The following is a 26,903-nucleotide window of genomic DNA, read 5'->3' as shown; positions in this document are numbered from 1 at the left end:
ATTATTTTTTTCTAAAAATTTGTTTGAATAACAAAGAAACACAAGAATTTTCTTGGTAAAAGTTCAATAGCGCTATCATTTTTTTTAATATCAAGCAAAATATTAGCAAGTTGTAGGGAATGAGTACATCTAAAGGAAATAACTCAAGCAAAGGCATTGTTTATATGAGGAAAAACCCTCCTCCATAAAACTAAATAAATTAAAATCAACAAAATAGCAATTAACTTTTAATAAATGAGAATTAAGATTAAGTTTAAGGTGAAAGAGTAGCTAGCATGTTTTTTAGTTAATAAGAAAAAGGCCAACAAATTGCATAAAATAGAGATTAATATTTGTTCAATAGCAATAATTAAAACCCTTAATCTTAGAATTGCTAGCTTTCAGCTGAAAGGTAAGGAAATATTTTTAAGAGCAGCAATGGTAGCAATTAGATAAATAATTAGAGCTAAATTTAAATTAAAACTAGATAAAAATTATTACAATCTTCAACACCCTTTAATAACAATGAAAACCAACAATAAAGACAAAATTTGTAAACAGAATAGGGATAGTCAAAAGCAGATCTTAACTAAAGAGAGAATCTTGAATAAAAAAATGAAAAGATTGAAGAACTAAACATGCAAATTAATTAAACTTCAAGTTAAATTCCTAAATTCACTTAACCTTTCTTAGGAATTATTTTATTGAATGCAAACGAGACAAGCCACGAGGCACTTAAAAATGTTTACTTTATTGTAATTAATTAAAAAGAAGTTAAAATCTAAGATCATTATGAATTTACAGTGAGTTCTTAAGAAGATGAACTGTAGGATATGCAAGACCACTTTTAAGTAATTTCACAAAAGATAGATTATTACTTTACTAAAGCCGAAGAAGGGTTTATAATGTCATACGCTTCTAAATAAGTTAAAACACTTCTAAAGTAATTCAAGTTGCAGTTCTTGGAACATGAAATAAACAAAGAAGCTATTTTCATTGATCAAATAATTCCTGAAAAATATACTAAAATTTAAAATACAATTTAATTAAATTAGCTTATGGAAGATTTAGAAATGAAATAAGATGAGACACTAAAAGAAAAAACAAAAATATTATCTTACTTTAATAATCAATTCTCTAGCAATTTAATAATGTGCATTCTCAAAATTATTTCTCAAGGATATTTTATTACTTAGGCTTTATCTTCTGGTTGGAGAGAGAGAAATAGATACTAAACTAAAATTAACAATTACATTAGACAAATAAATTAACCAAGTAAAACTAATGATGTTCAAAAAGGCAACACAAAAAATCAATCAAACAAAAATCAATAAGTAGTGAGTATAAGCTAGCAAGATTCTTTGACTAATTTAAATAAATTAGAATAAAAGAGTGATTCAACTTCCTCCCAAAACTTACTACTTAATGATCCTTAGATAAACAATTTAGAAGAAAACAATGAATAATGTTTATTAAATAATTAAGATACCCAAAATGATGCTAATAGCAGCAAAAATAATAATAATAATAATAATACTGTTATTGATTAAGCAGTTATTTAAAATAGCACTGTTGAGTGCAATACTTCTTCAAAAACCCTTTAAAATTCTAACCAAGAAAATAATTTATAATAAGAAAAAAAAACTCCTAATTAAATTTAAGTAGAATAAAATTAATAAATATCTAATTTATCTATTTTTTAAAATGATTCTAGTTTATTAAACACAAAAAATGATTCTCATACTCAATAAAATTAGCAAATTTAAAATAATTAATCATCTCAATAATAAATTAATGCAGATAAAATAGAGCAATCTAATGAAAATTAAAATAGCATAATAAACAACTAGGCTTAAATTAATGAATAAAATAAAATCACCTCAACACCTCTTTCTTAAGGAAGAACTGCTTCTTAAAGCATCTAGCTAAGAAGTGAAATATAAAATGATATAAATCTTCTTAAGAGCAGCATTGAGACCAATCAAAAGAAACTCAACTCTAGCTTCTTACATAATTTTAACAATGGAGAAAATAGCAATCCATATAGGGCTACCTAAATGTCTAGCCAAAAGGAAGCAGTATTTGAAAATGAAGATCTTGACATTATCTAAGAAATAAAAAAAGAAATTAATGAAACCTAAGATTTATCAAATTCTGTAGCAAATTTAAAAGATAACCTTATCACATAAATAAGTTAATAGCAACAATTCCTTACAAATTTTGTTGATAAGCAAAAAAATGCTATATAAAACTTAAGGTAAAAGTAAGGTATCCTATTTGAATTTATTGTGAATCTCAATTAAGATACAGAGAATTTAATTTAATAGTAATAATAACAACTTACTTCTTTCTAAGAAGATTTCAATAAGTAAAATAACATCTAGCAAGAACTCATTATGAATGAAATTAATGCTTAAGATAATAAATTTAAAAATCATTTATAATCTTTAGAGAATCTCGCAAATAGAGTTTAATACTCTTAAGAGGCAAAATAAAGTGAAATTCAGTAATAGCAACAAGCTATGCAAGAGGCTTCTCGTCTTCTCTTGGATTGCTCCTAAGCTCTGCTCTACAGAAATCCACTTTCAATATCTTAAATTAGAGAAAGTATTTATTAGTAGTCTTTCTTGAATAAGTCTGTTTCTTAAATTAATGACTAAACTCCAAGTCAAGTTTTTAACATGCCATCTTAAATTAATCAAGGTTATCAAGGTATTTAGAGCAATTTAAAGCAGAATACCAAAAATTGTAACTCTGATAATGAGTAAAGTGATAAGGAAAGAATAAATAGTTCTCAAGATAAAAATTTAAAGTCGTAAAAAGATTCTCTTTCATCTTCATTCCAAAGTCAAAAGAACTAAGTTCAAGGCATTCAAGAAAATAATTGTTAATAAAAAAACTCACAAAATAATTCAGAATAAAACAGAATCATATAAAATGCCAATTTGTTAGAACAGCATAACATAGTTTAAAATTAAAGCTAAAAAAATTAAAATCTTAATTCTATACTAGAGCATGATAGAATATAAATAAACTCTTAAAATTAAAGTGAGTAAGCAGAAATAAAGCAAATATAAATTAGTTCATAGAAAGATGATAATAATAAAAGACAAGAGTTATTCAATTCAACAAATACATTAAATACTTAAAAATTTACACAGGAAGCATAAAAGCTAGAGGGATAAGACGTCGAAAAAACTTAGATATAGCAAAATTAGCTTATAAATTAATAACATCAAACTAATATTTAACAAGATTAAAATAAAATAAATTTAAATTCTGACTAAGAAAACAAAATGTAAGAATTAAATAATTATATTTAAAATATGAACACTCCAAATTGTGATACAATAGAAAATAAATAGAAGAATTAAAAAATTTATATTGAGAAATCACCATCATAAAACTAAATAAATGATTTAGCTAAATAGTAACAAAAAGCTCCAGTAAGTAAAAAATAAAAATAATAAGAGAAAAAGAAGGCTGAATAAATATAAAAACAATTCCCATAAGCATAAAACAAATTCATAAATTCAGTTTAATAAGATTAGAACAAAAAAAATACTTAATAAGATTTAAAAGCTTAATAAAACTAACAATTTCAGTAAAGAGAAAATGAATAATAATAAAAGCCTAAATCTGATAATGAATATGAAACAAAAATAAGTTATGATTCTTCCAAAACTCTTTTTATAGATAATAAAAATAATGCCAATTTAAATTAAAGTTAAATATAATCCTCAGACATTAGTGGTTAAATAAATACAGTATTGACAAAGCCTTCGACTTCTGAACTAAGTATTTCAAATATAAAATCAACAGAAAATTTGGCAGGAGATAATATTTCTTCTACAAAAATGAAGAAAAAATTGCTTCTCAAGTAAAAAATAAATTAAAATTTTGAACCTTTCCTACCTAATGAACAAATACTATAGGAATTATAAAACCAAAGAGAAAGAGCATAATTTGGTTATTCAAATTCAAATATTGAAATACAAAATCAAGGGGAAAGTACAGGATCATCAGGTGATAAATAAAAGGATAACTTCGATAGAAACGAAACAGTAAGATAACCAATTGGCTTTAATGAATATGTTAAGGAGAATCAAAATTCACAGAGACCAATGCCATAAAATAAAAATAATTTGTATAATTTATCAGAAAATAAAAGTTTAATAGAAGAAATATAAATCAGTCAAAATTAAAAGTAGGCATATTAAACTAAAAATTTATCTTAATTCATTGAAGAGTAGCAAAGAAAAAGAAAAGAATCAATTAAAGATCTTCAAGAGAGTTTCTAAAGCAGCAATAACTCAAGCTAAATTATAAAATCTGATAATTTAATCCTTCAAAGCGAACTTTTTGAGTAGCCAAAAAAGAGCATTTTTGAAGGCAATAGCTTCATGTTAGCTATTTATTAATAGACTTTAGAGGCTGAGAGAAGAGTAGATCAAAATAAGAATAATTCTAAATAAGCTTCAGCTTATAGTGAATCCAAAAAAATAGCATAAGTATAAGAAATAAAGTAAAAATTGGATAAGATTGAGAATTCATAAAAGAAAATCAGGAAATAGCAATCTTAAACAGATCATGAAGAGTATAAGAAAAGTGTGGCTTCAAGTAAAGAAGATGAAACTAATACCTAATACTAACTTATTAAGAATTTCACAGAAGAAAACGTGAACATAAATGAAGAAAATATTTTTCAAAACTAACTGATATAAAATGATAAATAGTTCATGAGATAAAATATTAAAGATAAAAAATAAGAAGAAGAAAATGAGTTTGAAAAATTTGAAGACAACAGTAATATAAGTCAAAGAGAACTAAATGAAGATGATGACTAGAATGAAGATTTTGATGAAGAATAGTAGGAGCTATCAAACTAATATAAAGAAGAAAGAAGCTAGAGTAATCATAGTGACGAAGTTGAAGACAATTACTCTGGTATCAAAGAGGCAGAATCAGAATAGTAAGTCATTTGCCCTCAAGACAAGGTATAAAAATAATTCTTAAAACCTACTTAATCATTACAATCATGTTCTTCTAAATAGTAACTGCCATTACAATATGCTTCTTCTTCTTTATCTTCTTTACAGACTTAAGAAAATTTAGGCAGTTAAATGCAAAGGGATGGATTACCTGTTACTTAATTAACAGGTTTTGAAAAATCCACCTTATTAGTTTACAATTAAATTCAAGAAAAATAAAAATAAATTGATTATTCCTCTTCATAATACACCCTTTAAAAAATAAATAATGGAGGGCAGAATACATTTAGTAATTATTCTAAAAATAAAAATCATAATAATTCTAATAGGAACAAATCAACTGAGAGGAGTTTTTCATCTAACAAAAATCACATACAAAATAGTATTACTAACACTTCTAATTAGAGCTAGCACCACTCTTATATGCGTCACAATAATTATAAAGAAAATCAAATCTAAAACAATAATAAAAATTCTAAACAATAAATGAGATCATAAAGCAGTTAGGAACATTACTGGAGAGCTCCCCATGTCGAATATATTGATAAAAGATAGCTTACTAATCAATTCAATCTAGAGAGAAAAATGTCAGATAATTGTAGCTCATCTATTTTAGCTTTAAATTCGGAGTCTTCATAGGCAGCAGTTTAATAAGTACACAAAGTTCAAACTAATTAGTTTCCATACTCAAATGACAGAATCGATGAGGAAGAAAAGCTCAATTCAAGTATTATAAGCAGATAAACAGAAGTAGAATACAATAATATTTATGATTTAATTAAGCCAAGGAATAGAATGTCCCAAAAAGAACTATCTCAAGCTTTAAAGAAAAATACAGAAGAGGTACAGCAAAGGTTGAATAAATGGAAGGAGTAAGAAGAATTATTATACTCATTCAATACATAGAATTTATAAAACACAACTGATATTATTTCAAGCGAAGCTAAAAAGAAAAAACTAACGAAATCGACAGTCTAGATGTTGATTGTTTTAAATTTTTAGCTAAATTAATATAAAACAGAAATTATTGAAATAAGTTCATTTGTAGTGAATACAGATAGATATCAAACAATAGATGAATTCAGCTCCTTTGTAAAACCTAATGATATGAGAATAAGATTTGATAAAGATAGCAATAAATAGAATGTATTATAATCATTAAAAATGTCGCAATCATTTGAGGTAGTATTTGCTAAATTATGCAACTTTTTCAAACCTTATCTAGATAACTATAAATGTTGCATTCTCTATGACTAACAAGAACACACAGAAATCCTTTACAACGAATTCATAAACAAAAAAATTATTCCTAGTCCAAGTGTGCTAGAAGTATTTTATACATGTATTTTCTTAGCTGACATATTTCCTCTATCCCTTAATACGAAAAGCACACCAGTAAAAAATTATCATGAAGCTATGATGCTTCTCAAACTAAAGAAATACTTAACAAAGAAAAATAAAACAATTGATGTAAAGAATTTTGAAAAAGTTGTAACAACTCTTTTATCTAAAGGAGTAGTGATTAGCTCCAAGGATGTTAAATGTGCTTTCAGTCTAGATTAGAGAGAGAAAAAAGTTTAACAATTCATAACACTATGCATGGAGAGTTTTGAGCAAAACTAGTACTTTTTTATTTTAGAATTTTAACATGGAAAATATGACACTTATAACTAACTTGAGAATAGTGCAATAAATATTTAAATCTTATAGAAGACAACAGGTTTTTCTTTTTTACACATTCAAGGAATGTATGGATTTAGTTATGATTTCTACCGAAATGACATCTCAGCTTTCCATTTCTACTTTATAAGTTACCTAAACGCTTTGAAAATAAATCAAAATCAATTGACTTTATTTGTTTTAGAAGAAGACAATATACTTGCAAGTCAGGCGATTGATCTTATGTTCCCATTGAAAAAAAAGCCATAAAAAATTGTTTTATTTAAAGAAGTATAAGCTTAAATATGGTATAATTTAGAGCATATTTTGTAGAAGAATATGTTTAGCTTTGATTTTGAGCATTTATTTTCTACATTGTGTGGTCAAAGCTAGCTTAATAATTAAAATTTATTTTAAATGTGAAAATCAAAAATACATAATAATTAAAACTAATTAATAAAGTGTACTGTAATAAAAAAAAATATATATATTTATTTTACATTTATTTTCAATTTATTTCTTTATAATCACTTTAAATTAAATTCATGTGTTTTATTTTATTAATGAATTCAATTGCTATTCTTTTTATTGATTAATTTAAAAATAAAAAGAAATCTTATTTGATATTTAAATATTTAAAGGAAATATTTGAATGAATTTTTAATAAGAAGTAATAAAACATTTATTTTTATTTTCTATTAATGTAAAAAATTTTAATTTAAAAGTCTCAATAACTCTTAGTTTCAATACTAAACAATTTCAATTTTTGTAGAAAATAAATATTAATTTCTATCTGATATCTAATGATAATCGTGTGCAGATCTTATGATTCATAAAATTAGGGAAAACATTGTTTTTTTTATTATTAGATTGCTTAAATTTAGAGCACAACCTTTTACAACCTTCTTTATTTACTATTAACAAATGATAAATTATTCCATGCTATTATTTTAATAGACAAAACTGTAATTTCTAAAATCTCTTATTCTCATAAATAATTAAATTTCTTTTTCTAGTTTGAAATTGTAAAATAATAAATGGTAATTTAATTATTCTTTTGATTAATTAACTAATATTGATTGGAAGATTTATTTACATGAAATAATTAAAAAATTTATATTTTCAGATTAAATCAAGTAAATTAAACCTGATTACTTGATTTTTGTTATATTTTTGAGTAAGAATTACATAAGGAATAACTTATTCAAATATGAAGAATAAGTTATTTATAGATAATCTAATTTTTTTTAATTCTAAAAGGTTATGTTTAATTTCTTTTATCAATCACAAATTATTACAATATTTTTTTTTATTACTTTGAACCTTTTTTTCATAAATCTCAAAAACTCTCAATCCTAAGAATTAACAATTTCTCTTTATATTGAAAATACATATTACTTTTAATATGATACCTTAATATGATCATTATAGAAGATCTCAGGTTGTATAAATTATGGAAATTTGTTTTTATTATAAAATATTTGAATTTTAAAAACAATCTATAACAAACCTCTATATTTTTATTACAAGGTGATGAATTAATTATTTCTTTATAGAATTCTAATACATTAATTAATATACAAAACTTTAATTTGTAATACCTCTCTTTATTCTCTGTATTAATGAATTTTATTTATAAATTTCAAATTTTAATATATAAATAGCCATTTAATTATTCACTAGAAAAATTAAATTTTATTGGAAACATGATTTATTTGCTTGAAATAAATTAAAAATTGAGATTATTATTTTAAATCAAGCTAATTAAACTGATTACTTAATTATTTTTCTTTTTTCTGTAAGAAATTTATAGGGAATAAGCTATTCAAGTAAGAAGAATAAGTTATTTATAGATAATCCTAGTTTGTTTTATAATTTTGTATAATTGTAAAGATTAATTATGCATAGCTACGTTTGACTAACAAAAAGGAATAAATTTTCCTTTACTTGAAATTAAAGACTATAAAAAAAATTAATTTTTTTTTAAATACTTTACTAAAGATAGATAAATATTGATACTATTTCTTTTATTTTATCTCTATCAATAAAGTGTAAATGAAGTTTTTTAATAAATTCTGAATTTAATTATAATCCTAGCTATGAATTATTGATTTATAGGATTACAATTTTACTTAACAATATAATCAATTTAAATACTCTATTTACCTTAATTAAATCAGAACCAAGTTGCTAATTTTCAATTTTAAAATGTTATTTTTTCTACATATTTTTGAATTAACAAAGTATTTTTCTTCAAAACATTTTATTAAATAAAAATTTTCAATTTTATTCTAAAAAACATCTTTGCATAATAGCTTTCTTGCATTTAAAAAAATATTATTAATTTGAATTAGACTATTTTTATTGTAAAAATATAATTATTTGTGCTTTAAATGCAAAAAGTCTTTATAATTTACAAATATTAATGATTACAGTTTACAATTAATGTTTCATAATTTAGGAAAAAATATTGTTTTTACAACCAAAATTACTTTTTTATAATTTATAATTTATTTTCTTTCTACAAATTTTCTTTTTATTTTCTAACTCAAAATAAGCTCGAAGCTGTATTTTTTTGTTCATGTAATACTTGTTTATTTCTCAGCAAAAGTGGCTTTTTTTTTTTAAATACTCTAATATTTATAATTTTTCAGTAAACATAATTTGCTTCAATTAATTGCATTAGTGGATAAATTCAATTAAATAATGTAATTTTTCTAACAATTTTTTTGCATAATATCATTTCTAAAGCGAGAAGCTATTACTTATTGTTTAATAGTAACATTATTATCCTTTTTAAATTTAAGTTTCAAAAAAAATATTTTAGCTGTAAATCTGAATAATTAATAGAATTACGAAACCAACATCATCCAGTATGAATTTTCAAAAGTTAAGTTAATGTCTTTCATTTATATAAATTAAAGATAATAGATTTTAGCATAAATCTTAATATTTAATAGTAGAATAAGCTTATAAAATTCATACCATAACTGTACGTATGATATATTCTTATTTTATAAATTTTAAATTGATTATTTAAAGAAAACATTAAACTATTGGCACTGAATTATTGGTTTGTCTATCATAATGAAAAATTTATGTAAGTTTTTTGCTATGCATAATTAATGAAAATAATTTGAATTTTTTGTAAGAATTTTTTAATTCTTATTTAACTATAATAGATAAATATAAAATAATTAGAAGTGAAATTATTCTAGCATTTTCATTTGCAATTATTGAGAAGTTTTCTGAAATAATGTGATTAGATTGACTTACTCTCAATTTAATTTATATAAAATATATAAAAACAAAAGATAATAAAAGCCGGATATTCAAATTGTGAGGGATTTTAAACACCAGTAAGCATTTCTTATTTATTTTTGATAATGTGTAAAATTAAAACAAAATTTAAAGTCAACACTAATTAATTTACAACATAATTAAGTCTTTCTATTTTAATAATTATCTATTATCATTAATTAAATAGAAAATCTTACCCACCTTATTTTTTATAATCAATAAATAAATAAAATTTTTATAAAGCTAAAGGATAATCAATCAATTAAATATTCAGTAAGATTTCGTAAAACATAACTTTCGTTTGCCATCTTAAAAAAAATGCTCGATCCTACTAAATCCACACTTGACTTACTTAAAACTGCTAAAAATTAGTTCTAAAAATATGATACTTAAAAGATTGGTACAATCACTTCTCTTGCATGTATCGATGCTCTCGAACACATGTTTTCCCAAGATAGTAAAAAATTCAATTGAAATTAGATTTTTTATATTTATAATAATTAAAACAACAAATAGTAACCCAAACTGATATCAAAGAAATTAAATCTTCGATTGATGAGAAAGTTGATCCTAGGGAATTCGGTAATTTGGTGATGAAATTAAAGAGCAACAAAAAGAAAATACCTCCTACTCCTTTGGATGAAGAATTGTAAAAAATTTTTTTTCTTTATTAATTTCTAAAATATTTAAGTAAAAATTAAAAATAATTAAATTTTTTTTCTTGTAAAAACAGCATCATAGAAAATTTCACTATCAATGAAATAAAGCTCTTAAAAAGATCTTGGGAAAAATTTGACGAAACAGAAGGATTTCTTAATTTTGAGAGCACTAGAAAATGCATAGAATACACTCTCACCCACTATAAAAGTATAATAATATCTTTATTATGACATTATCTTAAAGAATTTGTTCTACCAAACATAGAAAAATATTAATAAGTTTTTTCCTTTATAAAATTAGATTCAAAGAACAATGACAGTGAAATAAAAAAATTCTTCATAAATAAAGCTGCTGAAGGGAAAGAAAAAATATCTTACAGCGAATACTTAAACTTTATCTCACACTTCATTAAATACAGAAAATTGAGTTATAAAAAGCCTACTTGTTCTTGCTTTGGATTTTGATAGAACATTTAGCTTGATAATTGTTTTGTTATATTGCTATCTACTTTCATCTATACAATCACAAACAATCTCATAAATATATTAATAATAACAAAATTATGACATAATTAAATTATAATCTTAATTAAACTATCTTAACCAAAACTTACTCTTCTCTTTTATTTCTTATCTATTCTATATTCTATATAATTAATGCATGAATACTTCTATTTATTTACATAAAACTTTATTCATTCAAAATACTAAATTCAAGTAATTAATTCATATGTTAAAATACAAAATTATTTGTACTAATTGATAAAAAAAATTTAATTCACTTATATCTATTTCATCATTACTATTAATACATTTAATTAATAGCTTTTTATTTATTTTAAAATAGACTCTCATCTAAATAAGATCATTAGCTTTTTATAATGACTAATAATAAAAAAGCATTTAGCTTTTTATAATGATTTATAATAAAAAAGCGTTTAGCTTTTCATCAACTGTTCCACTATTTATTAAAAAATTTTTTTGGTTTTATTAACACTAAATTTTTGGTTTTACTAAATTATCTCGTGTACTGTTTTGAATATTCTATAGGTATTTAATATATGTAAATACTATCCATAAATAATTCTTACTTAAGTTAATTTTTTATTATTCATCAAGATTTAATTGAAAAATTGATCATGTTACAAAATTCAAACATAAAAAATAAGGAAAATGAATGATTTTAATTTGAAATTTAGACTTTATAAAAAAATTGAATCATGTAATTTAAACCTTTTTTTCTTTTATTGATATTTTTTAATTTTAAAATCTGTAACACTCAAAAAAATAAGATAAAAATATATTATATAAACTATTAAAATAAATTTATTTATTTCTAATTAGTAAAACTAATCATTTCTAATATATTTTCTCTAATTTTAGCTTTTTTTCTAAATATTTTGAGTGGGTTTTTTTAAATTTTTAACATAAGCAATATAATTCATACTAAAAAAAGTAAAAATAGAGTTAGAACTGATGGTATTGTGAATATTCATTTACATTTTATATTCTAAATAGAATTAATTTAAAAAGAAAATTTCAAAACTAATATTTTTGCTTTGATTGGGCAAAAGTATGTCAATCTAAAACTAATTCTTGGTGAAATTAATACATTTCTAAAATGATATCTTCTTTTTTTAAATACTTAAGAGCGATTGGCTATGTAAAAATACTTTTTGAGCCAAATTATAAGTATGTTTGTTTTGACTATATAGACTTAAATATTTGATATTTTTTTAAATTTTGTTTTATAAGATTTTAATGGTTTGATAAGATGGAAAGTCTAGTTTCTGTCAAAAATAATAAAGAAAATTTACTAAAAATACAAACTCGAAAGCAATTAAATATCTCTCTTCTACCTTAATAAAGAATTGAAGCTCAAGTAGGATTATTACTATTATTTTTAAATAAACTAATGGTTATTAAAATCAAAGCTTAATGGCTGAAATCTAAATTTAATAATTTATGGCCGAAATCTTTTATATAATAATAAAAAAATTAATTCATTAAAAAAAATAAATTACATTTAAAATGAAACAAACAACTTATTTAGTTAATATTTTTGTATTATTTTTAAATTAATCAATAATAAATATAAGGCTTTCATTCTTTTCATTAGCTCAAATATTCTATTATTGAGTAAGATTAATCAACATTTTTGGTTTATTAAATGGGTCATTAAAGTTCTTATTTTAATAAGATATAATCAGATTTTACATGACAATTATCAAAATATATTTTAGAAGGTCAAGTAAGTCACTAACTATTTTGATAAATTATTTTTTTAGTTATTTTATTCTAGTCAAACAGCTAAATTTATTAAATTATGCTAGCTATTTTAAATGTTTTCTATTTATTTCTAAAATCTTAACTAATCTTTTTAATAAATGGTCTATTTAATATGATAAGCTATTAATATACATAATAAATTTAAGCAATAATTTAAAAAAAGTCTTTAATTAAATGAAAGAAATGTAAACGCATAAATTGAAAATACAATTTTATTAATTAGTGAAATAGAATTTAAAAAAATAATTAATTTTAAAATAAATATTAAAAATATTTATTACTGATTGAAAATAATATATATATCTATTGAAAATAATGTATCAAATTATGTAGAAAATCTTAAGCAAAATTAAAATGAAAAGAATCTAAATTAATCAAGCATCTAAATTTGAATGTAAAAGAAATGTTTCTGCAAAATAGCAAAGATTTTATTTTGCCTGAAGCAGAGAAGCAACTAACTAAGAAAGCAGTAAAAAATAACAAGAAAAAGATAGGGAAGATCAATAAATCAAAGTAATTTGGTAAAAAAACAAATAAAAAAAAGGAATATTCTAAAAGAAACAAAGGAAAGTATCATTAAAACAAAAGAGAAAAGTAGAGAGCAGTTTATGAGCGTTAGAATTCATATTTTTGCCATGCTTTCTATGCCTTTCTTTTTTTTGTTAGATGACTTTTTTTAAAAAGTAAAAAGTGTTTAAAAACAAAACTCGTTTGAAAATTCATTTAAAAAATCTAAATTCGCAAAATAATCAGTTTTCACTTGTTCATAAAAAAATAAAATATCATCATCTCACTCTTCTTGGCTCTTCTCTCTTTTGCTTTAATATATGTCTTTCCTTTATTTCTTTCATTTTTATCTATTTATCAATCCTATTTATGGATTTCGCAATCTCTTTCTTTTTGCCTTTTCATTATTATATTTTTTAATTAATCTGGTTGCACAGTGGGTAATTTATTATTTGGCTCTTTTTTTTGATCTTTTTGATTAAATCAAATATATTTATCAATCGATGTTAGCTGTTTATTTACACAATCTAATTTTTCATTCAAAACTGAATGGCCTTCACCAAGATAAATTACTATCACATTATTCAAAAATATATATTTCCGCTCTTATTCAAAAATAAATAAAGAGTCATATTTATAACTAATTCTTATCAATTTTGCTCTTTTGTTTCATCCAAATTTTTATTCATTAATTCATTCATTCATTCATTATTCATAAACACACTCACTTGCATTTAATTTCCAGAGTATATACATACCTATATATATTTCTTGATTAAGCTTATGAGACGATTTGTTTGATTATAATTAAAAATGATTCAATTAAAAGATGGAAATACAATATAATGGAGCATCGGCAGCAATGAAGACAAAGCAAGGAAAGAGATCAAATAGTAATAGCAAAGCGAATAGTTGTAATTAACAAACCCAAAACAATAATTTACATACTCAAAATATTAGCGCAGAAACAAAAAATGAGTTTTCTAACCATGAAATTCTACTTTTAATTGATATCAGAATTAATGAATTAAATTAGCTCTCTAACATTTATGCGATGACTTTTGATTAAACTGTCAAGAAAGTTATTGAATTTTCCAACATCGAAATCAGTGATGATAATAGATGTGTTAAATTGGCTTAAGCTGTAGCTCAAATTAATAATATCAGGAAAAAATACTCTTCTTGCTAGTCCTTTTTCATAGTTTATCCAAAGAAATCCATAGCGAGTGCTCTTTTCAAAATATTTCGCCAAAATAAAATCTAAGTAAATGAATTAAGTTTCACTAATACATTCATATCCTTAGGATAGCTAATGCCAAGCTAATTTCTTGCTGATGAAGTGATTCTATTCAACTAGCTTTCATACTTTTTAGATTTCCAACCTGATGAAGAATTTGCTCAAGAGATTCTTCCAGTTTACTAGACAATATAAGAAAGCATTAGCAAAGATTAAGTGAATACTTTGCCTAAATAAATAACAAGAACTTTTAGCTAATCAATTGATTTGCATGGCCTTTCATCATCAGAGATAAAGCAATAACTGAATGGTTAATTACCAAATGATAGTAGGAGTTAAATGTTAATCAGCACATGCAATTAGCCAATAATAAAAGATGAAATAAAGTAAGAGAGAAAGCAAGATGAATTTAATGAACAGTAGAATGAAATTATTTTATCTTCTTCTTCTATTACTAATCAGCATTATTAAATGTAACCATAAGCACTTTCAAAATCTTCTTCCCTTCTCTCTTCGAATCAAAACACTCCTACTCTTTCTTAAAATCTAGCTGTAAATGTAGATAATACTACACCATCTTCAACTTTGACTGCATTTTTGAGAAAAGGCGACTAACAAAGTGAATAATCCTAACAAAATACAAGTAAAAATATATCATCTCTTTTCTCCTTAAGCAACAACATGCAATTTCAGTCAAATACTACTTAAACTCCCTTTACATCAAGTAGCTCATACTAAATGCAACCAGAAAAAACAATATTTTCTTAATTAACAGTCAAAAGGCAAACATCATTTTCAGTTGATTCTGGTTCTTTTCTTGGAGGCCAAACCTCCCTATTTTCAAGCATACTAACTAACAACCAAACAAAATCAAACTAGCTTACATAAAATAGCTACAATAACAACACTAGCAATAATTTATTTAAGAGTTCGTTAAATTTATTTAATAGTGTTAACTCCTCACCTTTAGCAACCATTTAAGAGTAAAAAGAAAAAACAGAAATGAGTTTAGAAAGAAACTCAAATGAAAAAAATACATCTACTTAAAGAACAGTACATTAAAAAGATAATGAATAAAACAATAACAACAACAACAACAACAATAATAATAATAATGGATGCATCAGTTCTTCATCTTCAATTTGCTCAAATTCAACTTACTCTAGTAACAAATTCATGAATGATTAGCAATTAAATAACAAAGGAACAAAATTTTCTTCATAGTTTAATTTTTTTATCTTAGTGACTAAATTGGTTAAATAAGGATTTTAATTCAAAAAAGATTGCATAATTAGCTTCAGAAATAACTTAACAATCGAAGTTAAACTCAAATATGGTTAATAAATATTTGAAATAACTTAAGAAGCTAACAAGAAAACTCCTTTGTCTACAAATCTTGAATGTGATTAAACTGCTAACATTAAAAATGATAAAATAATAAAAGAAAATAAAGAATTATCTTAGTAGCAATTAACCTAAGAATTAATAAAAAGCGGATATAATTTACCTAATTAAAATCAATAGAATTTATCAAGAAAACAAATACATCTCTAATCTCAATGGGCAAAATAAAATCTTGGATTGGATAAATTACAACCAACATAGCTAATCATGGCAGATTAGAAGCAAAAAATACAAGAAAATCTCATTTAAAGAAGCATGGAAATACAGTAAAAGCTTTCTAAGAACGAAGAGAATAAAAAACTAGATATGCTATTTGTTATTGACTTTGAATGTAATTAGCCAGGTTATGAAATCATAGAATTCCCTGTTCTTGTAATTGATTTAAAAAAAGAACGTATCATAGATACATTCCATACTTACGTTAAGCCTACTACTTTTCCTAAGATAAATCCTTATATCTCTAAAATAACGGGCATTCAACAAAAAGATGTTGCCAATGCTCCTTCGTTTGTTCAAGTTATTCAAAAGGTTGAAGCCTTTTTATAAAAATATAAAGACTATGAAGGGTGCATTTTGTATGATTGTGACAGTGATTGCAACTATATGAAAAGCGAATTTATCAATAAAAACTACATTCCAACCAGTGATGTCTTCTTTTCATATATAAATTTAAGAAATGTTTTCCCTCTGGAAATTAGTGGTGGAGTCATCAACAAGTCTCTTTCTCATGCATAACAAGTATTATAAATGGAATTCTAAGGATGCAAACATAAAGGAATAGATGATGCTCGTAACTAGGCTTTAGTGTGCATCGAGCTTGTTAAGAGAGGATACAGTTTCACATAATTTATGATCTAACCTTAATTTTTAAAACAAGATCCTAAATGCTGTGTGAAAAATAATTTATTTAATTTATATGAATACAACACAAAATTCCTCTTGATTAAACTTGATATGGCAGTATAAGAATAAGAAAAAAGTGATACTTAAGTTCCATAAAAAACTTAGCCTGCATGTATGCCAAATCAACCAAATAAATACTTGAAATTTACTTGCTTTTTAACAGAAAAAAACCCAGAGTTAAATTAAGTCTATAGAATTAAAGATAGTACTTTCTATTTTGATTTTATAACCTGCTAAGCTTCTGGATCAAGATGTGCAAATTTGGCTTTAAGCACTCACCCAAGAAATTTATATTATAGCTAATTGACTTATTATGGATTTGTAGGGTCTAGTACAAGCTCCAATACTAGCAGCATTTAAAACTTTTAAGCCCCTAGCAATGTTGGTAAACATTAAAATTATGGTAAATAGGAAAACCAAAAAGGTAACAAATAAATTGATGAACACACTAAACAAGTTGAAAAATCTTTTTACCATCACTTTTCAAATTATTTAAAAAAATACAACATCTAAAGAAATTAAACTGCTTTTGTCTTACTTGGCTTTGATAAAAATGAATTCTCTAACTTTTAGAAAGTGTTCAATTTATAACAATATGAAAAAGAGCTTTTCTATAACGAAAAAATTATATATATTGATGACAGTTTGATTTAGTTTACAGGTTTTTTAGATGTTTATAAGTAAAAAGATCATTATAGCTAAAGAAAAAATTCAGCATGTTCAACTCCATATAAAAGAAAGAGATCTATGAGTGATGATCTACTTTCTTCATAGATTAAAGTAAATTTAAATCATCATGTGCAGTTTTAGGATAATATGACAAGTTAAAACTCTACAACTATTCCATAAAGAAAGAATAGTACCAAATTAACTAACTAATCGCCTATGATTAAGCCAGCTAGCACTACTCTTCTAACAGACCACCTCAACTTAAACGGAAAAGAAGAATACACAATTATACACAAAGGAGATCTATAAATAAATGAGAATGAGAAAAATATTTCTAAATCTCAAAGAAAAAGAAGTGGAAAGGACTTTGTAAATATTCCAGAACCTAAAACTATTCAAAATAAAATAGAGAAATAATAATAATAATTATAATAACCTCAATCCTAATTAAATTAAATAAATATGTAATAAACTATCACAGAATCTTAGAATGCACCGAACTAACAACAATAAAACTAAAATAACCTCTCAAATGCTTAAAATTAGAGCACAACTAGTAGTTTTAGTAAAGACCAGGTTTGCCAATTAATCAGAAACGATGAATTTAGTATTAATTTTGTGAATTTTATTTTAGTTAATAGAAAAAAGCTTTAAGAATATTAAGATTTAGCATACCATTGGTAATATATAAATAACAAGCCAAAATGATCAGCTTAATTTTATTTTTTAAATATTTGTAAATTAATTAATTAAATAAATAAATTGTTTCTTATCTTACAAAGTTTCATAAAAATCTACCAAATTTATTAGTCAAAATACTTGTAAATTTTTTTATTATTCAATTTTAACTTAAAAGTATTTACAAATATTTAGATTTTCTTTAATATTTTATATGTTTAATTCATTGATTTAAGTGAAAAGTCAATACTTAGTATTCAACAAAAAAAATAATTGTAAATTTTAAGATTTTTTTTTTGAAAAAGAAAGTAACGAATATATTATTTACATGTTTTTTATGATACTTACTTCAGTCTACATATAACTTTAAGTAAGTTAAAAATATAAAGGTTAACTCTAAGTAGTTTTTAGTTAGTTTTCTTTATTTTGAAATTAGGAGGTATTGCTAAATTAAGTTTTACTGATTTTATTTATTTAACGCGAAATATTTTTTTTGATCAACTTTTTTAGTGAAAAATCAATTCTTAATATTCAACAAAGAAAAGTTATTATTAATTTTATGATTGCTTTTTTTATTTTTTGAAAAAGAAAGTAACGAATATATTATCTACATGTTTTTTATGATACTTTAGTCTACATATAACTTTAAGTAAAGTAAAACTTTACAAGTTAGTTTTTAGTTGTTAGTTAGTTAGCTTTCTTTATTTTGAAATATCGCTAAATTAAGTTTTACTGATTTTTATTCATATAATACAATCAAACATCAAAGGAATAATAAGCCCTAATTAAGTAGGAGAAATAAATATCTATTAATATTTAATTCTAATCAGTATTCATTCTTCAAACATCAAACTATTTCTAAATTCAGACAGATAAATGGAGGAAAAAGAAGGAATTAATATTGATTTTTACTTTATTTTATGGGAGAAGTACAAAGACCTTTATCATTCGAATATTGGAGTTGGATTGCCTCATACAGTTGTTTATAGAAATCAATATCCAATAGCGTGGTTTTTCACAAATAAATAGGATCAAATATTAAAAAAGAGAAACGTCAGTCTTAATAACGATGCCATATTCCACCATTTCACAACAAATAAAAAAACCAAAAGTGATGTTTTAGGTTATTTTATTGAAAGTGACCCAGAAGACAACTCCACATAAATAACATATTTTGATGAAATTAAATTAAGTAATCCTACATTATCAGTTTATTCTTTTATTAAATAAACTAAAAAAATGTTATTATTTTAGAGGCTTTTCTTGATAATCCAAACTAGAGGCCAGAAAGAGGTATTCTTTAGCAATTTATAGATCCTGTAGGAGAAAACAATGGTAACATTCAAATTAAATATTTTATTTTATACTAAAGTATCTTTTACAATTAAATCAGCATTATATAGAGCTAATTGGTGTGAAAGATCTTGTATAGTTTCAAAAAAAGTAAACAGGAAAAATTTATTCCATACGAATTTAAATATTTATGAGCGATGCTGCACTTTTGAGGGTCATCACATATTCTCAGATGAATGTAAATCAACAAAAACTCAATTAATAATATTGTTACAATTTTTATTCAAATATTCTTGGTGAAATATAATTTATTCTTTAAAATTTTGATAAGTATTTTATATGAATAATGAAAAGAAATTATATTATTAATTTTTTTCTTTTTAATTTCACTTTTCAAATCAATAATCATTTTTTGTAATTTTGTTTAAAAAAGAAATTTTTAATTTTATTAAAATATTTTTTTTTCTCTTTTAAGGTACAGTTGCTGGTGGATTACTTCCAGGTGTCATTAGAAAATGCATGGAAAGAATGCACTTAGTAAATTTATTCTATTGTTTGCATTTTTTTAATTTTAGTTAACTTTAAAAGCATATATTTGCTCTTTCTCATGGTAATTCTCATTTCAAAAGAGCAGATGGATTTTTTAAGTAAGATCAAACTGGAAAAGTTTGGTTTCTGTGGAACAATTGTTACAGGCTTTAACTTAAAGTAAGATTATCATATTATTAATAATTTACAAATTTTACTTTTTTTAGAATTTTTATGGATAAAAAAACTACGTAGCAAATACTTTCTACTCTAACAAGCTAAATATGCGACCATTAAGTTTAGAAACAGACATTAAGGTATTTTTTATATTTTAATCTTATACTTAAGATAAATATTTTATGTATAGATACCTAAATATATAGAGAAAGGAGCTACTTATGATTAAAGAAGGCCTAATTAGCTAGAAAAAGATTTGCTTTGCTAGAATTGTGATGAATTGCACAAGCATTAGAATTTTGCTCCTATATCTTACAAATATTTAATTTACAGTAGGGATTAAAAGAATAAAGAAATTTAAGTTTTAAACAATAAATATTAAAATGAATAGAAGATTAAAAAGGATACACTTAATACTACTTTAGAAGATGGAGACGATAATTTCAAGCAAAATAATAAGACAACAGGAATTACAGCTTCTATGGCCAGGTTAAATAGCCATGTTTTAAAAAATGATGAAAAAGACGATATAGATGACTTAATAGATTAAATCAATAATTAGAGAGATAAAATTGACAATAATTCTAAGATTACTATTCCAGAAATTTTCTAAAAAATCCATCCTAAAATGACTGATTATACATATTAATAGATAAAAGAAAATCCAAAATTTTACTCAAAATAATTTTGGGTTTGTTAAAATTGTTATTTGAGTTTGATTAGCTACAATCAAATAGAGAGTGGATGTACTCCTCAATTAAATTATAAGTAAATTATATCATCTTTTTATGATTTTAGGCCTAAACCGCTTAGAAAAGAACTTACAAAATTTCAACAAGAATGCTTTGATATGTTTTTAGATGAGAATAGATATCAGCAAGCAGTTTGGTAGAATTGCACTAAAACTAATTGCATTGAAGACTACTAAAAAAACAAAAAAAGAGCTTTTTAAGATGAATTGAATAAGTAGCAATTGGCTGAAAAGAAAAAGAGGGAGCAATAAGCCATTCAAGAAAGAAATCAAATTTTAAAAAAGAATCTCAATGAAGAAGATAAATAAATGGTAAGAATCTAAAATCTTAGAGAAAAATAAAAAAAAATATAAAATCATTTAGATTTAATTATTAACCAAACATTACAAAACTCTTTTTCAAATAGACCTTCTACATCTCTTACTTCACTCTCTAAAAATAACAACACGATTCTTTTATAAAATAACCCTTTAACAGAAAAATATATTGTCAAGAAGGGCCATAAAAGATCAGAAACCAACGATGCTACTATCAGCTAAAGATTATCTATGGATGAAGAAGAAACTTGTAATAGTTAATCACAAAATGCTATTATTAAATAATAATCCAAATAAGATGAGATTTAGGAGGAAAGTTAAATGAGATCAACTTCTTATGAACCTTATGGTCCAACACTGATGAAATAAAATTTTAATTATTTGAAAGAAAAGAACTAAAATAATAATTAAGAAAATGAGCATCAAAATAAGTCTCTCAATAAAAACAGAAATGCACATTCAGTGCATCAAATTTAAAGAAATTAAGTAGAATTGTTTAAGCTGTAAAGTCCAAAGCTAAGTAGTGGGAAGTTCGTTTTGTATTAACCAAGAAAAAACGATAAAGTTAAATAGTTTGAGTTAAAAAGAAATCCTAGCCTAAATTATGATTAAAATAGTTACTAAATTTAAGATTCAAAGTACAATAAAACCAAACTTAATTAAAATGACTCGTAATAATAAGAAAATGTAAGGCCATAAAGCAGTTTTGATAGATTTAATACTAAAATAACTATCTAAGATGTAAATAATTTACTCCGCTCTAAAACACCTTCTAATTCATTTGGTAATAAAACATATTACTCAAATGCTTAGCAATCGATGAGCACGAACATTAGTTCAAGATAAACTCCTAAAAATGTTAGTCAGCAAGTGGGTTACTTAATGTCTCCAAAGTATTCTCCATAAATTCCAAAAGAATTTCAAAGTGGACCAATATCAAATAGATAGTCCAATTCAAAAAATTCAACAAATCTTAAAATTAAAAAGAAACAACTTTAAGATCTTTATTTAGATAATATGGGAAATAATTTGACTCTGAATCAAAATTATTTAGGAGTAAAAACTTAGGATCAAACTGAGATTTAAGAAAATTTAGATTTTCAAAGCGTTATTAATCATTATGCAAGCAATGCAGACCATTAAAATAATAACTAAAAATATATTTAGAGCCAAACAAACCATTTGTAAAAAGATGATTAAGAAAAACAAAATTTAAATCTAACTAACGAAATGCAAGAATATATTTAAAATAATGAAATCTAAGAAAAATAAGTAAAGTAAGAATCGTTGAACAATTTTTAAAAAATTTAGTTCTATCCTAAGTAAAATGTTGTTGTTAGAAATTTTTTAAATAAAAAATAAAAGAGTTTATCTTAACATAATTTTTAAATGGCTAACTAATTCATTCAAAATAAATAAATTTTTGAAAATAAAATTGCATAGAATAGTAATAAAACCTATAAACAATAGATTATTCAAGATTTGTTTCAAAAATATAGTAAAAATATTAAAAACACATTCAAAGGAAAAAATGCAAAATAAATAATGCCCAAATTTCAAAATAATTTACTGATTGATTGACTCTTTCATATTTAGTATTCTATTTGAAATAATAAAATTCAAGTAGAGTTTTAAAAAATATAAATTATTTAAGATAACCAAACAACGATTGTTTTGATTTGTAACAAATTTAATTTTATATTTAAATAGTTAAATAAAATTATATATTATCTATCTACTTTCGATTTAGCAAATAAATATTATAACATTATAAATCCGTTTAATATAATTTTTTTTCCCCATTTTAAATCAAAATTTTCACTCTCTATCTTTTAAATAGGCTTAAACATTTTTTTTGATGAGATAGATGTGTATGATAAATATCATTTTTTAATTTGTTAAATTCTTATTAGAAAAAAAAATTTTTTTCATTTTTATAAAAAATTTATTAAATGCTGTGAAAAGAAATTTCCTATCTTTTTATAAATTTGCCAAAATCTGACTAGAAATACACTGTTTTTTGTTTTAATTTAATTTATTTTAAAATATAATTTCAAAAACTTTATCATGTTAGAAAGCAAAATAAATATAAAATCTGATAATTTTTATTTTAAGCTTTAATAGAGACGCACACAAACAAACACATATTTTAATATTTTATATTAATTAATTTGATTAATTTACATTTTTTGATAGAGACACTTGATTCTATTTAATTTAATATGATCTCCTTAATTTTTTCTACTTAAATAGTTAAATTTTATATGAATAAATTTTCTCAAATAGCGAAACAAATTTTTTCCTCCATCATTTTGATTATAATTTAACAAACCTTCTTATTTTAGAAAGCAAAATAAATATGTAAATACCAATAACTTTTATTTTAAGTTTTTAACAAAGACACTTTTATCTATTTCATATTAATTAATTTGGTTAATTTAGGTTTTTAATAGAGACGCTTGAATCTGTTTAATTTATTTGATCTACATAATTAATTAAATTTCAGGCGTATAGTTTTAATCTAATAGTGAATAAAATCTCTACTTTGATTAATTTAATAATCATTTAATAAAATAAAATTTACTGAAGGTTTAGTATTACAAAATAAAATGATTAAAAAATTTTCTAGCATATATCAAGTAATTAATAATATTGAAAGAATATAATATTAAACTTATTATTATCTTTTAATAAGTTTACAGAGTGTCCCATATCGACAGAAGTTAATGAGTGCCACATTGAAGATAAGTAAAAAAATTATTTCTTTAACCATTTTTCAAAAAAAAAATAATAAAAAATAAAAGGTTTATTTTAGTAAATAGTTATAATATTTAAGTTAGATGTTTAATTTTTATTCTTTTAATACTAAATTTATTAAATTAATTATATAATATTTGATAAGGCATTCATGGTTTTATGAAGGAGATATTAAGCTAGTTTAAGCTTTAAAAAATTGGACTCATCTCTCGGTTTTTAAAATTTATTTTAGGTATTAAATTATGTAAACTCTGAAAAAGATTAATAAATTTAAAATGTTTTTTTAATCTTTGCAAATGATATTTGGTTGTTTAAGTATATCTTTATTAAAATAGATTTAAATATAGATCATCTGAATTATTTTAAGCCATTATCAAAGGTATAAAATAGTGGAATAATTTGTAGGTATTTGAACTGGAGTAAATTTATTTTGATTGATATCTTTAGAAATAAAAATTTAATTAAGAAAATATTTTTAACATCAAAACTCTTATTAATTAAATATAATAAATTTATTAAATAATTAATATGCAATTTTTTTCGAATAAAAAATTTTAATATCGTTTCTTATTTAATTTAAAGTGGATTTTTTGATTCAGATAAAAATTTAGCTGCATTATGCAAAGCTTTGTAAAAATGCAATTTACTCTCAACTTTAAAACTTAGGCTCAGGTAAAAATAAATAAATTAATTAATTAATATTTCTTTTTGATATTTTTATTGATTCCTAAGTTTATTTAAAAATTAAATAATGTATTAATTTACTAATTAATTATCATTCTTATTAATTAAAAATGTTAATAAATATCTAAATATTTTTTTTAATTAATTTTAATTTTATAAATAAGCGGTATTTAGTTAAAAGGAGTTTAGAGTTTAAGTAAAATGTTGTGATAATTCACTAATATCTAAACTTTGGAACTATATTTTTAGTAAAATTTATTTAGATAAATTTTAGAAATACAGAAGAGTATTTAACACTAATGAAATTATAAATATTTTAATATATTTATCTTTACTTTTTTAATATCCTAATCGATTTTAAGAAATAATTTATTCCTTAATACAAAAAGCGATACAGATATATAGCTTTAAAAAAATTAAAAGTTAGGCTTATTCTCTGCTTTATCAAGTCTTGTTAACCTTTCTGAATTGTCTATAAAGTTAGAGTAATATCTTATTTTTTTAATTTTATGATTATTTGAGTTTAAATTCATTAAAAAAAAATATTACAGTAAATCCTCATTAATATATATTTGCCCCTAAATTTTGATTTCGAGTATTTCCATTTATACAAAAAAAAATAAATCTGCCTAAAATAAAAAAGTTTTAAATTTCTGAGGATAGATTTACAGTATTTTATATTTATTTAAGCGATAAAGTTTTTTTAAAAAAACAATACTTAATTTCTTTCATCTTTGTTTGAAAAGAAAGAATGTGATATTATACTTTCGTTTTTAATAACAATCTGATTTAAAAAAATAAATTATTTATATTTTTTTATGCTATATTAGAGTTGATAAGTTTAAAGATTAAGACCTTCTTGAATTAAATTCTTTGTTCAAAAATTGTGTTAGCTTATAAAAAATTGAACTTTTTTTAAAGTAATTTTATTTTTATTAAACAATATAAACATTTAATTTAAAAATAAATTAATAATAAACTTTGATAAAATTTATGTGTAATTATTATCTTACTGTTTAACTTTAAATAATAATTAAAGTAATAAAAAATTAAGCTCGTAAGAAGTATATTCATTAAGCTCTGCATTTGTAAGTTGCAGAAATCTCTAAGAATTAACACTTGAACTTCGGTAATATTATTTTTCAACATAATGTACAATTAAATATCAATTAAAAGCTAAATTTTATCTTTAAAGTTTTACACTTTATTTTAAATTATATAATCAATTTATATGTTAAAGTAATCAATCAAACTTATGCTCTAATTTCATAATTAAAAGGGATAATTAAATTGGAAAAGGAATTTCATTTTTATGTACTGCTTTTTAAAGTTGCACTAATCTAAAAGATTTGATTCTTGATCTTAGGTATAAATTTATTTATTTAATATTTGATTTATAATATTCTGAAATGATATTTATTTATTTATGATTATTATATTAGAAACTAATTAAAAACTTTTAAATTATTTTTTAGAAATTTAAAATGCATTTGAATGCATTTATTTTTATAAAATTTAAAACAAATCTTTGTTTAATAACATTTAAATTTAAAATTTGATTCTCAATTTGCATATAAACAATTTTTTACAAGTACTATTTTTGTTTAAAAAGTGATTTATATTAATTTACAATATATGCAACTAATTTCTTTTATTTTACTTTTTATATTGAGTTACTAAAATTAAACCTACTTTAAATTATAATAAGTCACAATTAAATTGAATTACAAGATTTATCATCTATAGTACCTGCTTTTACAAATTGTTGCAGCCTATAATATCTGAGCATACATTTCAGGTATGAATATTTAAGTTTAATTTACTTTTTTACATAGTTATTATTTTTAGTTATTTTAAAAACTCACTTTATTTATTTATTTATTTATTTATTTATTTATTTATTTATTTTATCTATAAAAGTAATAATAATATTGGACAAAATATATAGCATGTAGGTTTAGCTTTAAAAAACTGTACAAATCTTCAAACACTATGTCTTAATCTTGGGTATTATTTTCAATTTAAAATAACTAATAATATCTTTTATATTTTTATGAATTCTAACTACTATCAAATTAATAAATTATTTAAATGCTAAGTAAAATAAATATTTTAATAAT

General features: G+C 22.5%; 4 protein-coding genes across 4 annotated transcripts; all 4 read left to right on the top strand. All coding sequences in view use genetic code 6, as the record gives it.

The window, feature by feature from the left end:
- Window positions 1–119: 119 nt before the first annotated feature.
- Window positions 120–5,314, top strand: TTHERM_00037190 (hypothetical protein; the record flags this gene model as incomplete). Its single annotated transcript, XM_972027.2, has 2 exons — window positions 120–4,976; window positions 5,300–5,314. The coding sequence occupies 2 exons, from the start codon at window positions 120–122 to the stop codon at window positions 5,312–5,314; spliced, it is 4,872 nt and encodes a 1,623-aa protein (XP_977120.2).
- A 4,933-nt stretch (window positions 5,315–10,247) lies between these two features.
- Window positions 10,248–11,053, top strand: TTHERM_00037170 (hypothetical protein; the record flags this gene model as incomplete). Its single annotated transcript, XM_972025.3, has 4 exons — window positions 10,248–10,386; window positions 10,446–10,578; window positions 10,663–10,796; window positions 10,890–11,053. 4 exons carry the CDS (start codon window positions 10,248–10,250, stop codon window positions 11,051–11,053), a joined length of 570 nt encoding a protein of 189 aa, XP_977118.1.
- Window positions 11,054–14,213: 3,160 nt separating this feature from the next.
- Window positions 14,214–18,305, top strand: TTHERM_00037140 (exonuclease; the record flags this gene model as incomplete). Its single annotated transcript, XM_972022.3, has 1 exon — window positions 14,214–18,305. The coding sequence occupies one exon, from the start codon at window positions 14,214–14,216 to the stop codon at window positions 18,303–18,305; it is 4,092 nt and encodes a 1,363-aa protein (XP_977115.1).
- Window positions 18,306–19,043: 738 nt separating this feature from the next.
- Window positions 19,044–22,923, top strand: TTHERM_00037130 (hypothetical protein; the record flags this gene model as incomplete). Its single annotated transcript, XM_972021.2, has 7 exons — window positions 19,044–19,467; window positions 19,530–19,610; window positions 19,669–19,806; window positions 20,044–20,105; window positions 20,157–20,276; window positions 20,324–20,413; window positions 20,464–22,923. Exons 1-7 carry the CDS (start codon window positions 19,152–19,154, stop codon window positions 22,921–22,923), a joined length of 3,267 nt encoding a protein of 1,088 aa, XP_977114.2. The 5' UTR covers window positions 19,044–19,151.
- Window positions 22,924–26,903: the final 3,980 nt, after the last annotated feature.

This window comes from Tetrahymena thermophila, assembly GCF_000189635.1.
Source record: "Tetrahymena thermophila SB210 genomic scaffold scf_8254667, whole genome shotgun sequence".
Taxonomy (NCBI): domain Eukaryota; phylum Ciliophora; class Oligohymenophorea; order Hymenostomatida; family Tetrahymenidae; genus Tetrahymena; species Tetrahymena thermophila.
The sequence above is the reverse complement of the archived record's forward strand: the minus strand, read 5'-3'. Positions and strand labels throughout refer to the sequence as shown.